The 18452-nt window shown below is 40.7% G+C and overlaps 1 protein-coding gene across 29 annotated transcripts in view; it reads left to right on the top strand.

Moving 5' to 3' along the window:
- The window catches only part of EBF3 (EBF transcription factor 3), a 221588-nt gene that overhangs the window by 121751 nt on the left and 81385 nt on the right, over positions 1 to 18452 (top strand). For all 29 annotated transcript variants that reach the window (XM_073595697.1, XM_073595698.1, XM_073595703.1 and 26 more), the window contains exon 7: positions 17538 to 17619. In XM_073595697.1, the coding sequence (XP_073451798.1) occupies positions 17538 to 17619 (82 nt within the window). The remainder of the gene's footprint in view (positions 1 to 17537; positions 17620 to 18452) is intronic.

Raw genomic sequence — 18452 nt, forward strand, 5'->3', positions numbered from 1 at the left:
AGCAGTAAACAAAATGTCCAGTAATTACAGAGCCATCACAGAACCATCGACCAGAACATAAAAAAAAAAAAATGAAGGGGGGGTGGGGGGGTGTATACATATTCAAAGTATACTTGGTGAATCAGATATGTTACAAGATCAGGAGGTGAGAATCAGGAGGGTGGGCGCTCCAGGCTCCCACCATCCTGATTCTCAATATATTTTTGGATGATGGTACTATTTTTAATGGTTTTCATTTACCTGTTACGTTTGTTTGGAGAGGCCATTTCAAAGTTCTCACAAGATCAGGAGATATCACTCCCTTGAGGCGCTATAGTGCGTTTAGATTCTACCCAAAGGGACAAAATTTTAAGAAATATTTTTAAGGGCATCCTCTGGCTTCATAAGTTATCTTATACAGTGTGATTGCTTGATTGATTAATGTAATCTAAAAAGGTACGTTGGATGGGGGGGGGGGTTGCGATTTCCAGCGTATGGCTATGGATTTTTTGGCATAAAACAAGACCAGGCGTATAAAAGTTTTAGTGCGACTAGTTATAGTATCATCATCTATATACCCAAATAGACATCCTAAAGGATCACAGACATTTGGCAATTGCGTAAGATTACTAAGGAAATCTGTAACTGCAGACCAGAAACTTCTGATAGGTGGGCACTGCCAAGCCATGTGTTAGAATGTAGTCATGGAGCATTTTGCACAGATAGGAGAGGACAGCTTGCCAATGTGAAATAAAAAAACTATATATGCCAATTTTCAGTCACTTTTAACCAATTTTGAGCCCCCCAGAAATTACCAATATGATTGCAAGTAATCGCCAGAAACCAAGCAGTCTACCACCCATGAGTTCAGTTGACCACCAGAACTCAGTTGACTGTAAAGTCAAAACTAAGCTACATTGTCAACTCTAATACCATGTATTGAAAGATATATTGAAATGGCGTTAAAACAGAAAAAAAAATGAGGAAACTGCATTTAAAGGCCAACGTTCTAAACAATGTTTTATGCCACACGTATTTTGAGTGTAACCTGGTCTTTTTCCACAGCCTCCACCCTCAAATCAACCACCCCACAGGTACTTGAACTGTGGGGTTCTCCCAGCAGCATCCTCTATTTTATTACTGTGCAGGTGGTGCCACGCTCAGCTGTGTAATCCATTCACACAGATCTTTGAATAGAAGACTGTAAGTCTCATCTGGCACTGGAGCAGAGACTTGTGGATCTTGGTGGACTACACGTGCGGTGACATCACTGTGCTCAAAGTTCATTGATTACTTCCTCCAACCCCATTGCAGTAGGTCCGTACCTCTGTATCTATCTGGAATAGTCTGCAGGAGCCTGTGCATTGCATTTGCGATCCACTAACTGTGGATGCAAGGCTTTGTAGGCACCAATGCAAAAGAAAATTCACATTTTTGGATGCATTTATTTAATTTTATTTTAAAAAAGTGGCCTTAAAAAATCTGATTTTTCCATCATGTTTGGCTGGGGCAATTTTGATCCCATCTTCTGGTGGTCACTCTGAACCACCACGGACCACTAAACCACCATTCTGTATCTTCAATTCCTTTTGGTTTCGATAAAGAGTGGAATAAAAAAGATTAAGTCACTCTATCAAATTTCTATAGGTATGGTCATCTATCTCTTCCATAGATGGGCAGATTTGAGGTGACAATATTTCGCTGTGTAGCTGCAGTGATTACAGTAAGAGGACCTTTGACAGGTTTGCTTTAACACCGGTTCCTTCTGGCAATTTGTACACGATCTCCCTAATTTTTCCATAGCTTGTACAAAAAAAAGAGAAAGAAAAAAAAAATAAAACAAAACTCCCCCAGAGCTGGCAACAAGTTCCTAGCAAGGCATTTGATGTGAGGCAAGTGATGCTGGCATTTTTCTTAGAGAAGGAACTATGTGATCAGAGCTGGCAAATAGAGTAGAGTCCAGAGGGAGTGAAAAAGAGGTTTTAATGAGCCCACAGTGAAAGACAAAATACAGGCTGATTGACAGGGCGAGGGATCTGCTGGGGAAATTGTGTCAGTTCCACACTAACCATTAGAAACAGAGGAATAGGTAAAGATGGGAGTGGGGAGGGGGGTGGGGAGTAGAGGAAATATCGGCCTTTGAAAAGGGAACCCTTGTGTAAATATTGCACTCTTTATGTTTCTTTTTCTGCTTTTAAAATGGACAACCTTATCAAAACCATCATGGTAGGCATGGGTAGGGAGGACATAACCAGAACACTGACAGATAAAAAAAAAATGTGGCTTATAAAAAATAACTGCAGACAGTTAGATTTTCCTACAGTGTATTATGGCAACTGTCATTTATTTTTTATTTTTTTAAAAGGGTTGCATGCACTGATAGTTTAGTTTGGGGAAAATGCCAACAAGCAGAGCCGGATTACCATCACGGGAGCCTTTAGCGCCTTAAGCAATACCCCATGTAAGGATCACCCTTTTGACACAGAACATTTTCTTGTTTTACTGGACCAAACTTAGCTTAGAATATTGTAACAATGTGTAAATAAGCTGATAAATAAATAAATAAGAAATAAGAAATGTCTGTTTCTCTAGTGGTGAGCGGACTGTCTGTGATACTTTTTTTATTTGCACTATTGCCCAAATTCATTTTCGGGACAAGCTTTTAAGGTGTATATTCTCTTCTTCTAAGGTAGTCCAGTTTAAATAAAAGTCCAACCAATAGAAAAAATAATAAATTGTAAACTTCTATAAAGCAGTCCAATTAGTGATGATTAAAAAAAGATGTGGGTCCAATAACTGTTGCCTTTTTGCCAGACACTATGAATGCCTATTTCTCCAGATCTTCTTTGGGGAGATCCAGAGATTACTAAATCCCCAACCCTGCCCCTTGCATGCAGAGCCTCTAGAACAGCCTTTTTCAACCAGGGTGCCCAAGCACCCTTGGGGGGGGGGGGCTTCAGGTTTCTTCAAGGATACCTTGGTAAAATGCCTAAAAATTGCCCAAAAATTGTATACCAGCTGGCGTGGGGATGAAGCCTGCCTTCTAGTTACGGAAAGCCACAGGTTTTCATTGTGCACCATTACAACCTTCTAGCTGCTGGCGTCCCAACGACCAATGGCATCATCAGTTGATATGGAGGCCCAGGCACCCTTGGGGGGCCTTCAGGTTTCTTCAAGGATGCCTTGGTAAAATGCCTATAAATTGCCCAAAAATTGTATACAAGCTGGCGTGGGGATGAAGCCTGCCTTCTAGTTACGCAAAGCCACAGGTTTTCATTGTGCGCCATTACAACCTTCTAACTGCTGGTGTCCTAACGACCAATGGCATCATCATTTGATATGGAGGATGTCAGTCGTCTGCATACTAGCACATTGTGACAGAACCTTCATGCATTGCATACTAGCACATTGTGGGGGTTATTTACTAAAGGAAAATCCACTTTGCACTGCAAGTGCACTTACAAGTGCACTCAAAGTGCACTTGGAAGTAAAGTCGCTGTAGATCCGAGGGGGACATGCAGGGAAAATAAAAAACAGCATTTTAGCTTGCACATGATTGGATGATAAAATCAGCAGAGCTTCCACTCATTTCAGATCTACCCCTTAGATTTAGAGCGACTGCACTTCCAAGTGCACTTGCCGTGCAAAGTGGATTTTCCTTTCGTAAATAACCCCCTATCTCAAAACCTTCCTGTCATTGTTTCCATATTTGACCAGTCTTCCATTCGGGTTTGTGCTCTCCAACCGGCCGTGATAACTTTACTCCTACACCTTCGCACAGGAGTCACCATCGCGGCACGGTGATACTTGAATCATGGCACACTCAGTGTACCGAGAATGCAGAGCATGCTGCACATGCGCCAGTGACATGATAGGTTTGAGCCGATGTGCTATCTTCTAAATGGCGCACATTTAGGCCGTTTCCAAGGTACCTATAGATAAGACTTATTATAAGCTTACCTGTAGAGCAAAGTTTCAAATATGTTTATTACCACTTTAAATATAGAGACAGTTTAGGATTGTTGTGGCTTTTCTTCTCCCAGATTCTCATTAGTTACATGCATTTTATTTTTGTTGAGATTTTATCGGTTGTTGTTATTGTTTTTAAATCCAGCTCCAATATTTCAGCAACGGTCCAGTGCAGCAATGCTTAACGGCATGCCTGTGCACTGAGCAACATATTGAACTGGGTCAAAAAAGTTATTAAATCCCATCAGATCTGTTTGGCATTGTTGTAATGAGAATCATTGCAAAGTACAAGATCATGGTATCTATAAATGCCCCTTGACAGCGGCGGCAGGAGCAGTGATGAAAAGCAAGGAGGGGGAGGAAACCATTATTGGAGAGGAGGGGGGGGGGGATAAAGCGATAAGGTTTTAACTCAGACTACTGCGCTGCGGTTGGCGAGGGGTTAATTTTCTAAACCTAATAATGTTCAATAGTAAGGTATTTGTCAGGAGATAAAGAAGTGATAGAATCTGGGAAGTGGGTCCCTTGGCGATTGTAGTACAAATATTGTTAATGCGGTGTGGTTACTACAGCGGAGGGAAGGAAAATAGCTGCAGTCCACTGGAGATAAAATCCGCTACAGTGGAGTGGGAGCCCCGCGACAAAGGCCAGTAATTGTTCAACTGTGAGTCAAGTCATGTATATTCTCAAATCCGCCAACATCCACATTTACATGGTGGTTAGCGAGGGCACCGCCGGGATGGCAACATTTAAATCCTGCGATTTTACAGTAGCTTGCTTTCCTATTTTCTCTTGCTTCTTATTTGTGGTTACTTTATCCACTGTCTCGGCTGCAAAACTGCAGTGAGAATAAAAAGCATAGCTAAAGTATACAGGGCAGCACAATGGCTTGGTGCTTAGCACTTATGCCTTGCAGCACTGGGGTCCTCGGTTTGAACCCCAACCAGGACAGTACCTGCATGGAGTTTGCATGTTCTCTCTGTACTCGCATGGGTTTCCTCCCACATTCATTGGTTCCTCTCTGAATTGGCACTATGTAAGATATGTAAGATAGGGACCTTAGCTTAAAAGCTCCTTGAGGGCAGGGACTGATGTCAATGTACAGTATGTAGATCGCTGCATAAATTGTTACCACTATATAAATACGTGTAATAATAAATAAAATATATCCAGGTACCAGGGACTGATTGTAAGTTGCAGCAGGATTGTCAGAGAGTGTAGCATAACTTTTCCCTGCATGGCAACATCCTGTAATCATAGGAAGTGGGTGGGGGCAGATTCAGAAATGGATCAATCTGCATGGAGTAGAGTTTTGCCCTTACTGGCTTCTTTTTTTCACCTAGGTTCACACTAGTGCTGCTGCATAATCATGCGATTTTCAGTGCGCATTTGTAGCGCATTTTTGATGCGTTTTCATGCTTCATGCATTTTTTTTTGTAGGAAAAGGCTGGTTGTTAAACACAAACACCTGCCGAAACTGACCAGTAAGGCACGCCCATGATTTTTTTATGCGCTTCTATTGAAGGTCATGGGGCAAAAAACTTACTATGCTGCACCAAAAGAAGCACATGCATTTTTTCAAAAATCGCACCATGTTGCATTGATGTGAATAGAGAATAATGTGATTTTTTATTGTCGTGCATTGCAGAGTGATAGTAGATGCAAGAGAAATTGCACCATTGTGAACGGGCCTTCTTAATAAAGGCCAGAAATGTTATGCCGATATTAGTAATTAGCTTTTCATTTGTCGTCTTTAAATATGTAATGTTGAAACTGTTTAGTGTAACCAGGTAAAGGGGATCTGTCAGAAAAAGAAATTGGATGGGAACCTTGAGGTCATGTTTTAAAGGTGTACGTTCCACAGCTGCTATCCTCAGCCTTGCGTTACCTAAATATTTGGGGAATCTGGTGCTGCTGTGCACAATAACCAATCAGCTTCCAGGTTTTATTGTCAAAGCTTAATTGAACAAGCTGAAGTTAGAAGCTGATTGGTTACTATGCACAGCTGCACCAGATTATAAGTGCTCCAGTTTCCAGTAAGGCCCCTTTTATACGGGGCGGACCCCGTAATGTGCATCCACCTGTTCATGCTCAGCAGGGGATCTCTCCGCTGATCCCCTTTGAGCAAGTGGATGACAGGTCTGTGTCCGCTCCACTATGCAGAGCGGGCATGGACACAGCCCTGCTGTTCTTTATGGGGCGATCGGATAGAAACAAACTGCCAGTCCGTTTCCACCCGACTGTCACCTCATCCTTGTAGTCCATTTTTGGCAGACAGGATCGGTTTGGACACATGTCCACTGATATCCGCCTCTCCAAAGAAAACAATTGCTGCTCCAATCAGGTCCGCCTGAAGAACTGACAGGTGGACCATGATCGGACCGCCCGCGTGAAACCAGCCTAAATCTCCCCCACTGAGTCCCTAACCTAAACAACATTCCTCCAGTGAAGTCTAAACTTTGCATATACATACTTGTTCCGGATCAGGGACTTACAAATTAGGAAGGGATAAGGATGACAACCCTAGAGCTTGTTCCTTAACAACCAGGTCAGTGATGACACCGTATATATTTAGGTCCTGGCAGGTTACCTTTTTCCTTCTTCAGGTCAAAGCGTAACACCCTAAAAAATGGTGTGCCTGGGATTTTACATATTCCATAATGCTGATTGACATCACAGCTTATATCAAACAAAAAAAACATTGAAAGTGCCTGTTACTTTTTTTTTTTGTTGTTTAATGGTTCAGACCTGTCCAGCTATACTAGGAAGGAAGAATCATAGCACAAAATCGGAATACTTCAACTTCTTCTGAAAGTGCCTGTTGGAGACAGGGGAGCCCCAAAATACATTTATATTATCAAAGAGGGCTATTTTTCTGAAAATGCCTCTTAGTTAGGTTGTAAGAGCCATTTGGGTGTGAACAGCGTATAACCGAGTTCTCCTTTAGGAAAGAGAGATAAAAGACAGAACAGACATCTGGTTCCAGCTGTAAAATTCAATAGCCCTTACACCATGCACTTTCCATGATGACGTCATGCCTAGGTTACAAGTATATGAGGCCCATAACTCGAAATGTACAAGAATTTAATAAGTCTGGTGTTAAGGCAATTTGTCATGGGATATTTGAAGTATAAATCAAACTAATGGAGTAATTTTTTTTTTTTTTTTTAAAGCACGTGAACCTATATAATAGCTAATGGCAGAAGTGGAAAAGAAAAGAGAGGGGGGCCTGACATTAAGACCCTAGCATTTTGGAAATCCAATATGTATTGACCTGTATACTATCTTAGTGCAGAGATCTGGTGTCAGCAGAATGTATCCTTGTATAGGAACTGCTCATTACAGGTTTTGTGAGGAAAGCGCATTGTCTGTGAAGCTCCAGGACCCGATCAGCTAGAATTGCTCAGTAATCAATACTCAGAGCGACTGATGGCCTGGCTCACACACAGCACACAGCTGTGGCCCTCGACTCTCAATGACTTACCAGTAATTAGGGGAGACTGCTTAGAAGCAGAAGAGTGCTCACTCTCTTCTCAATCACTGGAAAATCTTTTAACAGGCTCCCTTTAACCCCTCCATGCCGAGAAATCATATTTTTGACAATGCTAAAGGCGGTGCTTGCACTTGTTTAGGTTCTAAGTGTCTTTTCATTTAAACAATATGCATTACAACTGGAGTTAGTGGGATCTGTCAGCTAGTGGCTGTTTCCTACTGGGTTGTGGGTGGTGTGGACCCTCCAGATCAGTTTTAACACACGTTCCCAATAAATATGAGTGGCACAGTGGCTTAGGTGGTTGGCACGTAAACCTTACAGCACTAGAGTTCTTGTTTTGAATCTTAGACCCCCATACATACTATTAGATTTTCTGCAGATTTTTGTCTTCAGATTTACCAAAACCATATAATGGGGGGGGGGGGGGGTTTACTAAAATGGAAGCATGGTAAGCCAAGCAGCCGCTAACTTCAGCTTGTTCAACTAAGCATTGCCAAGAAAACCTGGAAGCTGATTGGTTTCTGTGCAGAACTGCACCAGATTTTGCATGCTCCAGTTTTAGTAAATCTCCTCCAATATGAGGTCAAACCTTAGGAGTTTCAATTTGTATGCAATCAGGCCGGCCCTTGCACTACATGGTTTTGATAAATCTGAAGACAAAAATCTGCAGAAAATTGAATAGTGTGTATGGGGCTTTACTATGTATCATGTGACTACATCAAGTCACCTTGGTCTCTCTAATCTTCATCTCAATAGCATTTGCCTTAGTTAAAATGAATGCTAATTGTTTTAATAGCAGTTGTATGGTGGGCTAAAAACTTAATATACATTTTTTTGTTATGACCACCAACATAATTCACTATGTAGGCCTGCTGTGCTTCTGGGCTCTTTAATAGCTCCATAGTGGGGGGGGGGGGTATTAAAACTGGAGCATGAAAAATCTGGTGCAGTTCTGCATAGAAACCAATCAGCTTCCAGGTTTTATTGTCAAAGCTTAACTGAACAAGCTGAAGTTAGAAGCTGATTGGCGACCATGCACAGCTGCACCAGATTCAGGGTGTTCCAGTTTTAGTAAATCTCCCCCCCCCCCCCAGTGGCCTATGCCTTTATTTAAGCCCATGGACATCTCCTGTCCTTCTATAGGTAGGGGCATTAGGCAAACAGGGCATTTTCTAAATGCTAGCTGCAGTAATGTATAGCCCAGACATGACAAATCCTAGGATCCAGGTACCAAACCTATTTGAGCCTCTTCTATTATTATGAAACCACCTGGTTTCTGAACGGACTGATTCCCAAAGTCCAATGGAATGTGTCCATACCTGCTGTTAGAATCCAAACTATAAATAATAGAGGATGTCCTAATGGTTGCTAAAAATACTACATACTGAATGTTGCCTTTGGTCTTGTATGAAATTTTTATTAAACAACATGGCAGAATAAAACAGACATCATCAGAAGGCATATCTCAAGGTAAAGTAAACTTGTAACAAACTCAACCACTGCAAAGTAAACCAAGGACTAAGAACCACATCAGCAGTTCATAGTGTATTAAAAAAAAAATCTTGAAAATTAGGTTTATATGCAGAGAAATCTGTGTTTGAATATGAAAATATCGACTTTTGGACAAAGTTGTCATCTGCCTCTTCCCTCCACTTCCCATAGCTCTTCACATCACTTTGCGTGAACTCCCCCTGGCCATGCTGCGGCTTCTGAACTCTTGCTGTCTTACCTGTATGGAATCTGTGCTCATGCCAAGACTCTGATATTGTAGCCATTGTTGGTGCCGCTACATGGAGCATAGTGAAACACAAAGGGAGTATGCTTTGGAAAAACAGACATTGGAGGTTTACAATGAATAGAACAGAATGTTAAGAAAATATTATGGAAAGGTTTGCTTTAATGTGGACCTACTTTGAAATCTTAAGGCAGACTTCTGTTTGGTTGATGTGGGTTTTGCCTGTATTTTGCTACGGTGTCATGTCATAATGAACATCCTCTTCCTAACTTTTCAGCCTTACCGACTATGTGACAACTGTGGTTCAAATACCTGTCCAGACCCACCCACACAATATAGATAATGAGTAATTTTTACAAAGTTGACTGTCTCTCTGCCCGGCCCTTGTGTTCTCCTAGATATGATCAGATCTCTCTTTAGAGTTTCTGGTGGGGAGGACATACACCCTTGTATCCAACCTCTCTTGGGTTTGAACACCATCTATTATTTTTATTATGAGCAAAGGGAACAAAACCATTATGATTAGAGGCTTGGGTGAGGTGAGAAAGGGAAGAACGGGTAGCTGTACTAATTGCCCGACGCTCGTTGCCCAGATCATTCCATCAGCAGCTTGGCGGCTACATGAAGTTTCAGCTGTTTGATAGAGAACTGATAAGACCTTTTGTTACATAAAGGCATGAGGGAGAACTAGCTGTGTCAAGCAAAATGCATCCCATCAGCCTTTCCCTGACATCCCAAATTCATTCCTTATGTAATTGATAATGGCCTTAGCCAATTATTTCACACATTACAATACACAGAGGTCCATTTTACAGGTTTTGCAGTGCTGTAATTAGCTATGCTAATATCTCATTTATTGGTCTTAATATTGCCGAACACCTTTTGCCATCCTGGAACCCACTAGAGCCCCATGGCCTGTCAGGATGGCTGATTATTGAGAAAGATAGCTTTAATCAAACATAATTGCAGTTAATTTTTTTTTCTCTCTCACTCTCTCTCTCTCTCCGTTGCCAGCATCTAATGCCACGGACTTCTTGATATTCCATTAAATTACAATTAAACAGCCTCCTTTGTTTCTGATTGTCCTAAACAACACCACAAACTTCTGTAGCCGTTTAAAAGAGAGCTGTTTGGTGGTAATTGCTTCCCAGCTCGCAAAGGGCCAATTTACACAATACCCTTGTAGAATTTAAACAGCTCATAATGTAATGGATATTACACCGGAGCCTCACACTACAATTAAAATGATTTTCATCCGATAGGGAAGCTTTGGATAATCGGCTTCATAAAAGTAAATATAAATGAACTAATTCATGGCTTAAATACACAAAAAATGGGTCAGGCTCTGGAAATGACTATGGGTGGGCAGTAGTGGTCTCAGGGTACTAGGACTATGGGTTATAGGTGCCTTGTAATGTGCCCACGGCGTGGATGTGCTGAATATGCCCTCATTAATATGCAACATAATTTATGTGCTTCAGCCTATAAGATGTTTAGGATGAGTAAGCATTAGAGCTCTGATTAGTTACTGTTAGGTCATGCACATCATTGAGTTTTTCACAGACATAGAAGTACCTATATATATTTATATATAATAATAATAATAATAATAATATATATATATATATATATATATATATATATATATATATATATATATATCGCCAAACTTTTTTTAGCTTTGGATAAAGTAGGGAAGGGCTAAACCCCAATGTCAGTCTATTTTTTACTGCACCCCCCCCCCCCCAGTTGGGAGATTTCCCCTCTACTTCCTGTACTTGAGACAAAACAGGAAGTGATGATGAATCTCTGAAAAATGAGGGGAAGTTGTCACCAGAACAGGTGCCTGAATTGGAAGAATTGCCCTTGCCTCTTGTTCTGGTGAAATCTCTAACTTTTTGGATATCCCAATATTTTCTATTTATGCGGCAAATGTCACTACTGCTAATTTACAGAGGACACAGGCAGCAATAAAGGCTTGGCAGGGATTCTATTCCTTCCCTCCTCTATTCAATAATAAAAAATTGGTTATACATACACTTTAATTAACTTCAAATGAGTTTGAACTAGAAAGTTTAAAGAAGATACGGTTAACCAATATTGCATGTAAACTGACCACAAAGAAAAAACTATTTTAGAGAAATAAACATTTTTGAGCATATGGTCTGATAGCTGTATAGGAATTAAATATGGTTACCCTTATGGTCCCTTAGCCTCTACAATATGTCAAATCTGAGTCAGGAAAGAAACCTATTTTTCCCATGATGCAATATGCGCTACCTTTATTACTTTGGGTAAGCTGTGTTGTTGCTTGACATGATAAATCTGGGACAGACATATAGTCAACAAATGTGCAGGTTCTCTGATATTGGATTGTATTATAGCTGTTCTCCTAGCAAGGAAAATAGTTAATAAACAATAATTAAGTCTTTATTTTTCTTACTGCTTTTTTCTTTAAACTGGACCTTTTAACTGGTTCCATATTTTAGTCATTGCAAAACGTGCACTTTTGCACAGATTGTAGAAAGTCAATACACTTGAAACAAATAAAAAGGCTTTGGTTAGCACTTACAACTATATGCTAAGGTGTCAGGGTGCCCATTATCACTGAGCACTTGTTACACATAGAAACAACTTTTTACACAAAAGCTTCTTAGGAAATGCCAATCTGCACCATGGCTGCTCTATAAACATTGAGATGGCAGCTAGGAAAACACTGTAACGGAGGGCTGTACGCTTAGGGAATTAAGACACATGTCCTAACTTGTCATTTTATTATCAGCGGCTTCTGCCTCTCGATCAATTTTATGCTTTATACAGTCTGCTAAGAGTAACAATTCCTAAATGTAAACAGGGGGATGATAGCAGTGAGTGGAAAGGTGCAGTCTGTTCAATATTCAGGTTCTCTGTACCAAGAAACCGAAATGTAATTCTTAGGTCCAACCAACTGGATGCAGATATTTCACATTAGGCGTTGGAGGATCCTTTCAGCTCTCTATCTGTAATCTGAGCCATATGTATGTGTATCTATCTATCTATCTATCTATCTATCTATCTATCTATCTATCTATCTATCTATCTATCTATCTATCTATCTATCTATCTATCTATCTATCTATCTATCTATCTATCTATCTATCTGTCTATCTAATGGGAAGAAATGCTGTGTATATGTGCATGTATGTTTATTCTTATTGTCTTGCAAGAAGACAATTCTCCTTAGGCTCAGATTTCCTGCAGATGGCATCTGGTTTTCCTCCAGAATTTACCTGCATTTTGCTGTATTCATTCTACCTTCTACCCTCATAAGCCCCCCCAGGGCCTGCTACAAATAAACTTTCCACATTATGATGTTGCCACCACCATGCTTCACAATGGGAATGGTGTCTTTGTGTGCAGTCTTTGGCTTTTGACCAATTTGATGTCTTTTGTGAGTTTTTCAAGTTCAGTTATCGTCATGTCAAATCATAGAACTTTCTTCCAGATACCTTCAGATTTCTCCAGATATTTTCTGGCAAACTGTAGGTGAAATTACATGTGAGTTTTAGTTAACCCTGACTATAAACCACTTACTGAGAAATGAAAGCACTGTCCATGCTGGAAAAGTGGGTCCAAACATGCCTTGGGACTTTATCTCAGTTTGTTGCACTTTTGGATCAGGTAGAAGTTGCCATAAACTTTTTGGGTTTTCACTTTATTGTTCCATAGCTGATGACATCACTATCCAAGAACGAGGCCTAAGAGGCACAGAGTTGCTATAAGATGTTTCTCAGATGGGCATTTTGCTTTGCGAGAAAGTTTGTGTTTGTATATACTATGAGAACTTTTTAATTTTGCCCCTTTTTCTATTTGTACATAATGGCCCCCCATCTCCGCTCTAGCTATCGTTTCCTCAAGAAGGCTTTTCCATAGCTACTGCCTTACAGGGAGGCCTAGAGACTCAAGTACATAAAGGCTGTATTTCAAGGCTGATTTATTCTACCTACTGTGAAAGATTATGACTCTTTAGGGAAATACAGACAGGGTCAGGGAATTAGTATACATAATGGTCATTTTGATAATGGGCCAACAGATGCAAAGGGAAACATACTGTACACAATTACGTGTAATGCACTAATGACAGGTTGGAATTTGTATCGCCCCCCCTGCACTGAGTCACAAATCCATGTTTAGGAGTAATACACACTTTATTGGTGAGAGAGCCAAAGATTTTCTGACACAAGGCTTTTTTTCCCTCCTCTTCCTCCCCTACTCTCCTAACAAGAGCATTAAATCCTTTGTGTGCCGGGGTCTGGGGAAGAGATATGTAAAGGCGCTTGTCAGATATTTTCTAAGAAAAAGCCAATTAAAGGGTAATAGAGCAAAGGATGAGAATTACCATTTGACTTGGAATGAGTGAATCTGTACGACTTGTATCTCGGCAATGGAATTACCAGTCAATGAATAACCATGTCCTAAGCAACTTGTACAATTAACGCTTCCATTGCCAGCAGGTCTTACTGCAATACATTTTTTTTTTTTAATACTTAAAATAGGATTTGGGGATTCATAACACAATCTATATGGGTCTCTGGCAGTCTAGGCTTTAGCTATAAAGCATACACCATTACACACATCCCATTCTCAAGCTAGACATAGACATCAGATTACGATTAGACTTATGTGCATGATCTGACCATTTCTCAATATCCATAGCCACAGCAAAGGCTTTAGTCACTCAAGCATTCCTGCTTACACATTGGAGCAGGCAAAGTGTTGCTTGGCAGAGAGTGGATAGTCCCTGTAGCTCTCTGGCCACTTTTCTCCAAGGGAAATAGTAGTGCTTGGGTTTGATTTTCTAGCCCAGTTGCATTATCTCCCAACAACAGTATCTGGGACTGTCTGACCTCCCCCCCTATAGGCTTTACTGTCACCCAACCAAGTTGAAAAAAACTGGACTAGGAGGCCATTCAATGTCAATGGGTATTACTGTGTAGCCTACAGATTGCTTCCATAGTACAGGTGTCTAAATTTAGAATGAATTAGGTTCGCCTTGATTTATTCAGTCTTTAGATTAGACTTTTTGAATTATTCACTTTTTGACTGTTTTTGTCTGTTCAGACAGTACTGGGTATGTGCATGCATGAAGAGTATGTTTAATGCACATTTATTGAAGAGAAACATCTAAGTTGATCAAGGCAACTGATGGGCCATTGATGACTTTTAATGTTGATAGATAACTGCTTGGCTATAAAACATCTAGGATGGAAGACGTTTGTCATACAAGGTCCACTAGGGCACCACAATGCAGCTTATGTCACTTTGTTTCCATCCTCCCCTGTACTAGTAGCACAGAAGCCAACCCCCTTGCACCCACCAGTGTGTCTGACCTTCCTCTACAGGCTTTATTGTCATCCAATCAAGTTGAAAAAACCCAAACTAGGAGGCCATCCAATGGGTATTGCTATGCAACCCACAGATTGCCTCCAAAGTACAGGTGTCTAAATTTAGAATGAATTAGGTTCACCTTGATTTATTCAGTCTTTAGATTAGACTTTTGGAATTAATCACTTTTTGGCTGTTTTTGCCTGTTCAGACATGTGCATGCATGTAGAGTATGTTTAATGCATATTTATTGAAGATCAAGGTCTAAGTTGATCGAGGCAACTGATGGGCCACTGATGACTTTTAATGTTTATAGATAACTGCTTGGCTATCAAACATCTAGGATGGAAGATGGTTGTCATGCAAGGTCCACTAGGGCAGTGGTTCTCAACCTCAGTCCTCAAGTACCCCCAACAGGCCATGTTTTCAGGTTTTCCTTTACTTTGCACAGCTGCTTTAAATAAATATCAATGACATGGTATTGATAAGAGCTTTTTTATCTAAGGGAAGTTCCCAAAACATGGCCCGTTGGGGGTACTTGAGGACTGAGGTTGAGAATCACCGCACTAGGGCACCACTATGCAGCTTATGTCGCTTTGCTTCCATCCTCCCCTGCACTAGCAGCACAGCAGCCAACCCCCTTGCACCCACCAGTGTGTTTGATTAAGATAACAGTGTAAGTCTTCGGTGTTGGGATCTGCTTATGTATGAACAGCTGTAAGCGGTCTTTCAACTAAGTTTGCATTAAAGCACTTGGAAAGTCTCTGTACTTTTAATACGTAGAGGGGTTCACATGTCAAGTCCTACATCAGATAAGCGGTGGAAAACACTTGCACATTCTTCTTGCTAAGCGCTAGTAAAATGATTTAATCAGAAAGGCGCAGCAGCTTGTTACATGCATAAGGTAAGGGCTTAAGAGCAGAGCCATTTGCAGATGAACCGCTTTTGCTAGCTTCTCACAGACATGACATTTGTTCAGAAGATTAGCCCGCTTGTAATGTGTGGCATAATTGCACTGCGCGGATGTCCCTGAAGTGAGAACCTAATTGCTTGACAGGACTATAAGTTTGAGGCACGTCCTCACCTTGTTAGGTCCTCTCTCTCTTTCTGATGCTGTTCAAATGAAGTCTGGCCGCAGGTGCACCTAATTTACCTCACAACACAACGTGGGCTGCGTAATTGCAGGCTAGTAGTTAGGAGAAATTGCTGGGTGGAATATCAAGTGACTTACTGTATGCTGATGGCATATGACTGTTTGTGTGCCATTGTCAGGGCAGATGTGCACAGGTTTCTTTTTTTTTTCTTTTTTTTTTTCAATATTGTCTTTAAAACTGTAAAAGATCTTGAATGCTGAAAGAACCACCAAACCTGATGTGAAAAACGTATAATGTGTGAAGGAGCTATGTCTGTTAAAATACACTAATAGTACATTTTTGATATTTTATCTTTTAGAAGTACACAAAAAATTCTCCAGTGCTTGGCGCTATGTTTCAGCAAAGTGCACCTGTTTAATCTTTCTAGTTTAAAAACAAAGTTATAGATGTTTTTGCAGCATGCGTAACATGCGATCCTGCTGTATGGATAGAGAGCACCAACCATAGAACTGTTTACTATTATTGCCTTTTTGTTGCTCTCAGTGCATACACATGGCAAGTAGTCAGCTGTGTTTAGTAAAGTCTGGGCTCTGCATGCTTATGCAGTACAGGGCAGTTTTGCATTACTTCCGGCTGTCATTATCTATATACAGTAATCTTGTGGTAGGTCCCAGTGTTGGCACTTCTATCGGTTGCAGCACAGCATGAGACAGAGGTGCCTTCATGTAACATGCAGCTGCCATGATAGACAAAAGAAGGAATTCTAGACCCCATTAAGCAAGATATTGTGCTGCAAGTTTGAAAACAACTTGCTAAGCTATTGCTAGACGTGCCAGGCTTCACAAGTTTGTTGCACAATTGCAGCAAGTCCGCATTGCATGACTCCATCAACTTTCTTTGCAAACATTCTGTAAATCTGCTGCAAGTTCTTGGTTCAGTTTTGTTGTGCAATAGTCATCCCACCACAGGGGGTCGCTGTGGCTGAATTATCATGCTGTAGACTTGCAGAGCTCTTGCTGTAGACTCACCACTGCAACTTTGCTCTTGCTAGAAACTTGCCACGCAAATTTGCTACAAATTGGAAAAGTGTCAACTAGAACTTGTGCTTCAAGTGCTCTGCAAGTGTACAACTTGCCTGTGAAAATGTGCAGCAAGTTAACAGACTTACAATTCAACACTGCCACAAATGTGTGTTTTTCAAAATGTTTCTCAACACTATGGGGGTTATTTACCAAAGGCAAATCTACTTTGCACTACAAGTGCACTGCAGAGTGCACTTGTAAGTGCAGTTGCTGTAGATCTGAGGGGGACATGAAAGGAAAATAAAAAACATAATTTTAGCTTGCACATGATTGGATGATAAAATCAGCAGAGCTTCCCCTCATTTCAGATCTTCCCCTCGGATCTACACTCAGATCTGTACTTGTGAAGTAACATTCTGTGATTTTAAATATGTGTTTTTCTATGTATTCAGCCTTGTTTTGGCTAAAGAAGGCTCACCAGTGACCAATCAAAACTGATATTTCACATAGTGTTGTGACCTGTAGGTTATGCCTTTGGAACTCCTGCAGTAAGATCTCCATGCTGGACCCAGCCATGGGACCTGACTTTTACCTGTTGTGTTTGGTACAATGTAAAATATCAAGAGGGAGACCCCAGTGTAAATGGTCGTGGAACGTGGGCAAACCTGGGGACTCATTGCTGGGGTCCAATGGCAATGGGTGATTAGACCCATAGCCGATATGTACAAAAAAAACTGAAATGTCAGTTTTGGATGGACTGATCCCTTTGTGTAACCACATCATTAACCCTTTCCCTCCAAGTTCTGTCCCATTTTGGTTTGACTGTCTCATATTTAAAACATATTAAAGGTTTTCCCTTCTCTTTCTCTTTCTCTCTGTAGATTCTTCCTAAAGTTTTTCCTCAAGTGTAATCAAAACTGCCTGAAGAATGCAGGGAACCCAAGAGATATGCGAAGATTCCAGGTACTCTGAGGAGAGACAGCCAGACAATGGCATTGTAATGACACGAGAACATTCTAGTTAAACATGGAATTTTGGCACAGTCATTGGCAATAATGTGTAAAGTACTCAAAGCAAGCTTGATATTGTCCATGGTAGCACACCAACACAATAATAGAGCAGTATGGAAAAGAGCGCCAAGGTGGAAGCCTTGACGGTTAAGAAGTTTTAAACGTCTGTGGGCCTGTGATGGACCGTGACTGTTTCCTCTCATGGAACACTGTAGTAACATTTTTAAACTAATGGTTTATGTAGGTCAGTGATCGCTACTATAGATGTACTTTTGCATGGTGACCAGGTTTTGCTGCTTGAATATGTGAAGCGTTGAGAGAGACCCTCTCACCCTTCTATTGACCCTTATTTCTTCTTTCACCAATCCACACCTAAAGAGCTCTGATAAATTCTGGTTTACTGGATATATATCTTAAAGTCACAAGTCATCTATAAATAGTTTGCATCCCCAGTGCTGGTTGGCCATCCTTGTAGATTATGCCTCTTGGTTAAAAAAAAAAATGTGATCAGCTGATCATAACAGTCTGCCTGTGGTGTAATTAGCAAGACAGTGGTCTTTATTTGTTTGACATTATACAGTTTTGAGGAAAACGTCCATGTTACCCATAAGATGACATTTTATATGGCGAGGTAGTATGTTAACAACAATTTATTTATAGGGGGTACACATACAGGTATTCTGTTGTTTCAAAACGGTCACAACATCAAAGAAGAATGTACTTTCTCAAATGTAGAGTCAAGGGAACCATTCCAATCCTGGTTTCCTTGCCATTGCTGAGCTGAGT

Source organism: Aquarana catesbeiana, linkage group LG08, assembly GCF_042186555.1.
Source record: "Aquarana catesbeiana isolate 2022-GZ linkage group LG08, ASM4218655v1, whole genome shotgun sequence".
Lineage (NCBI taxonomy): Eukaryota > Metazoa > Chordata > Amphibia > Anura > Ranidae > Aquarana > Aquarana catesbeiana.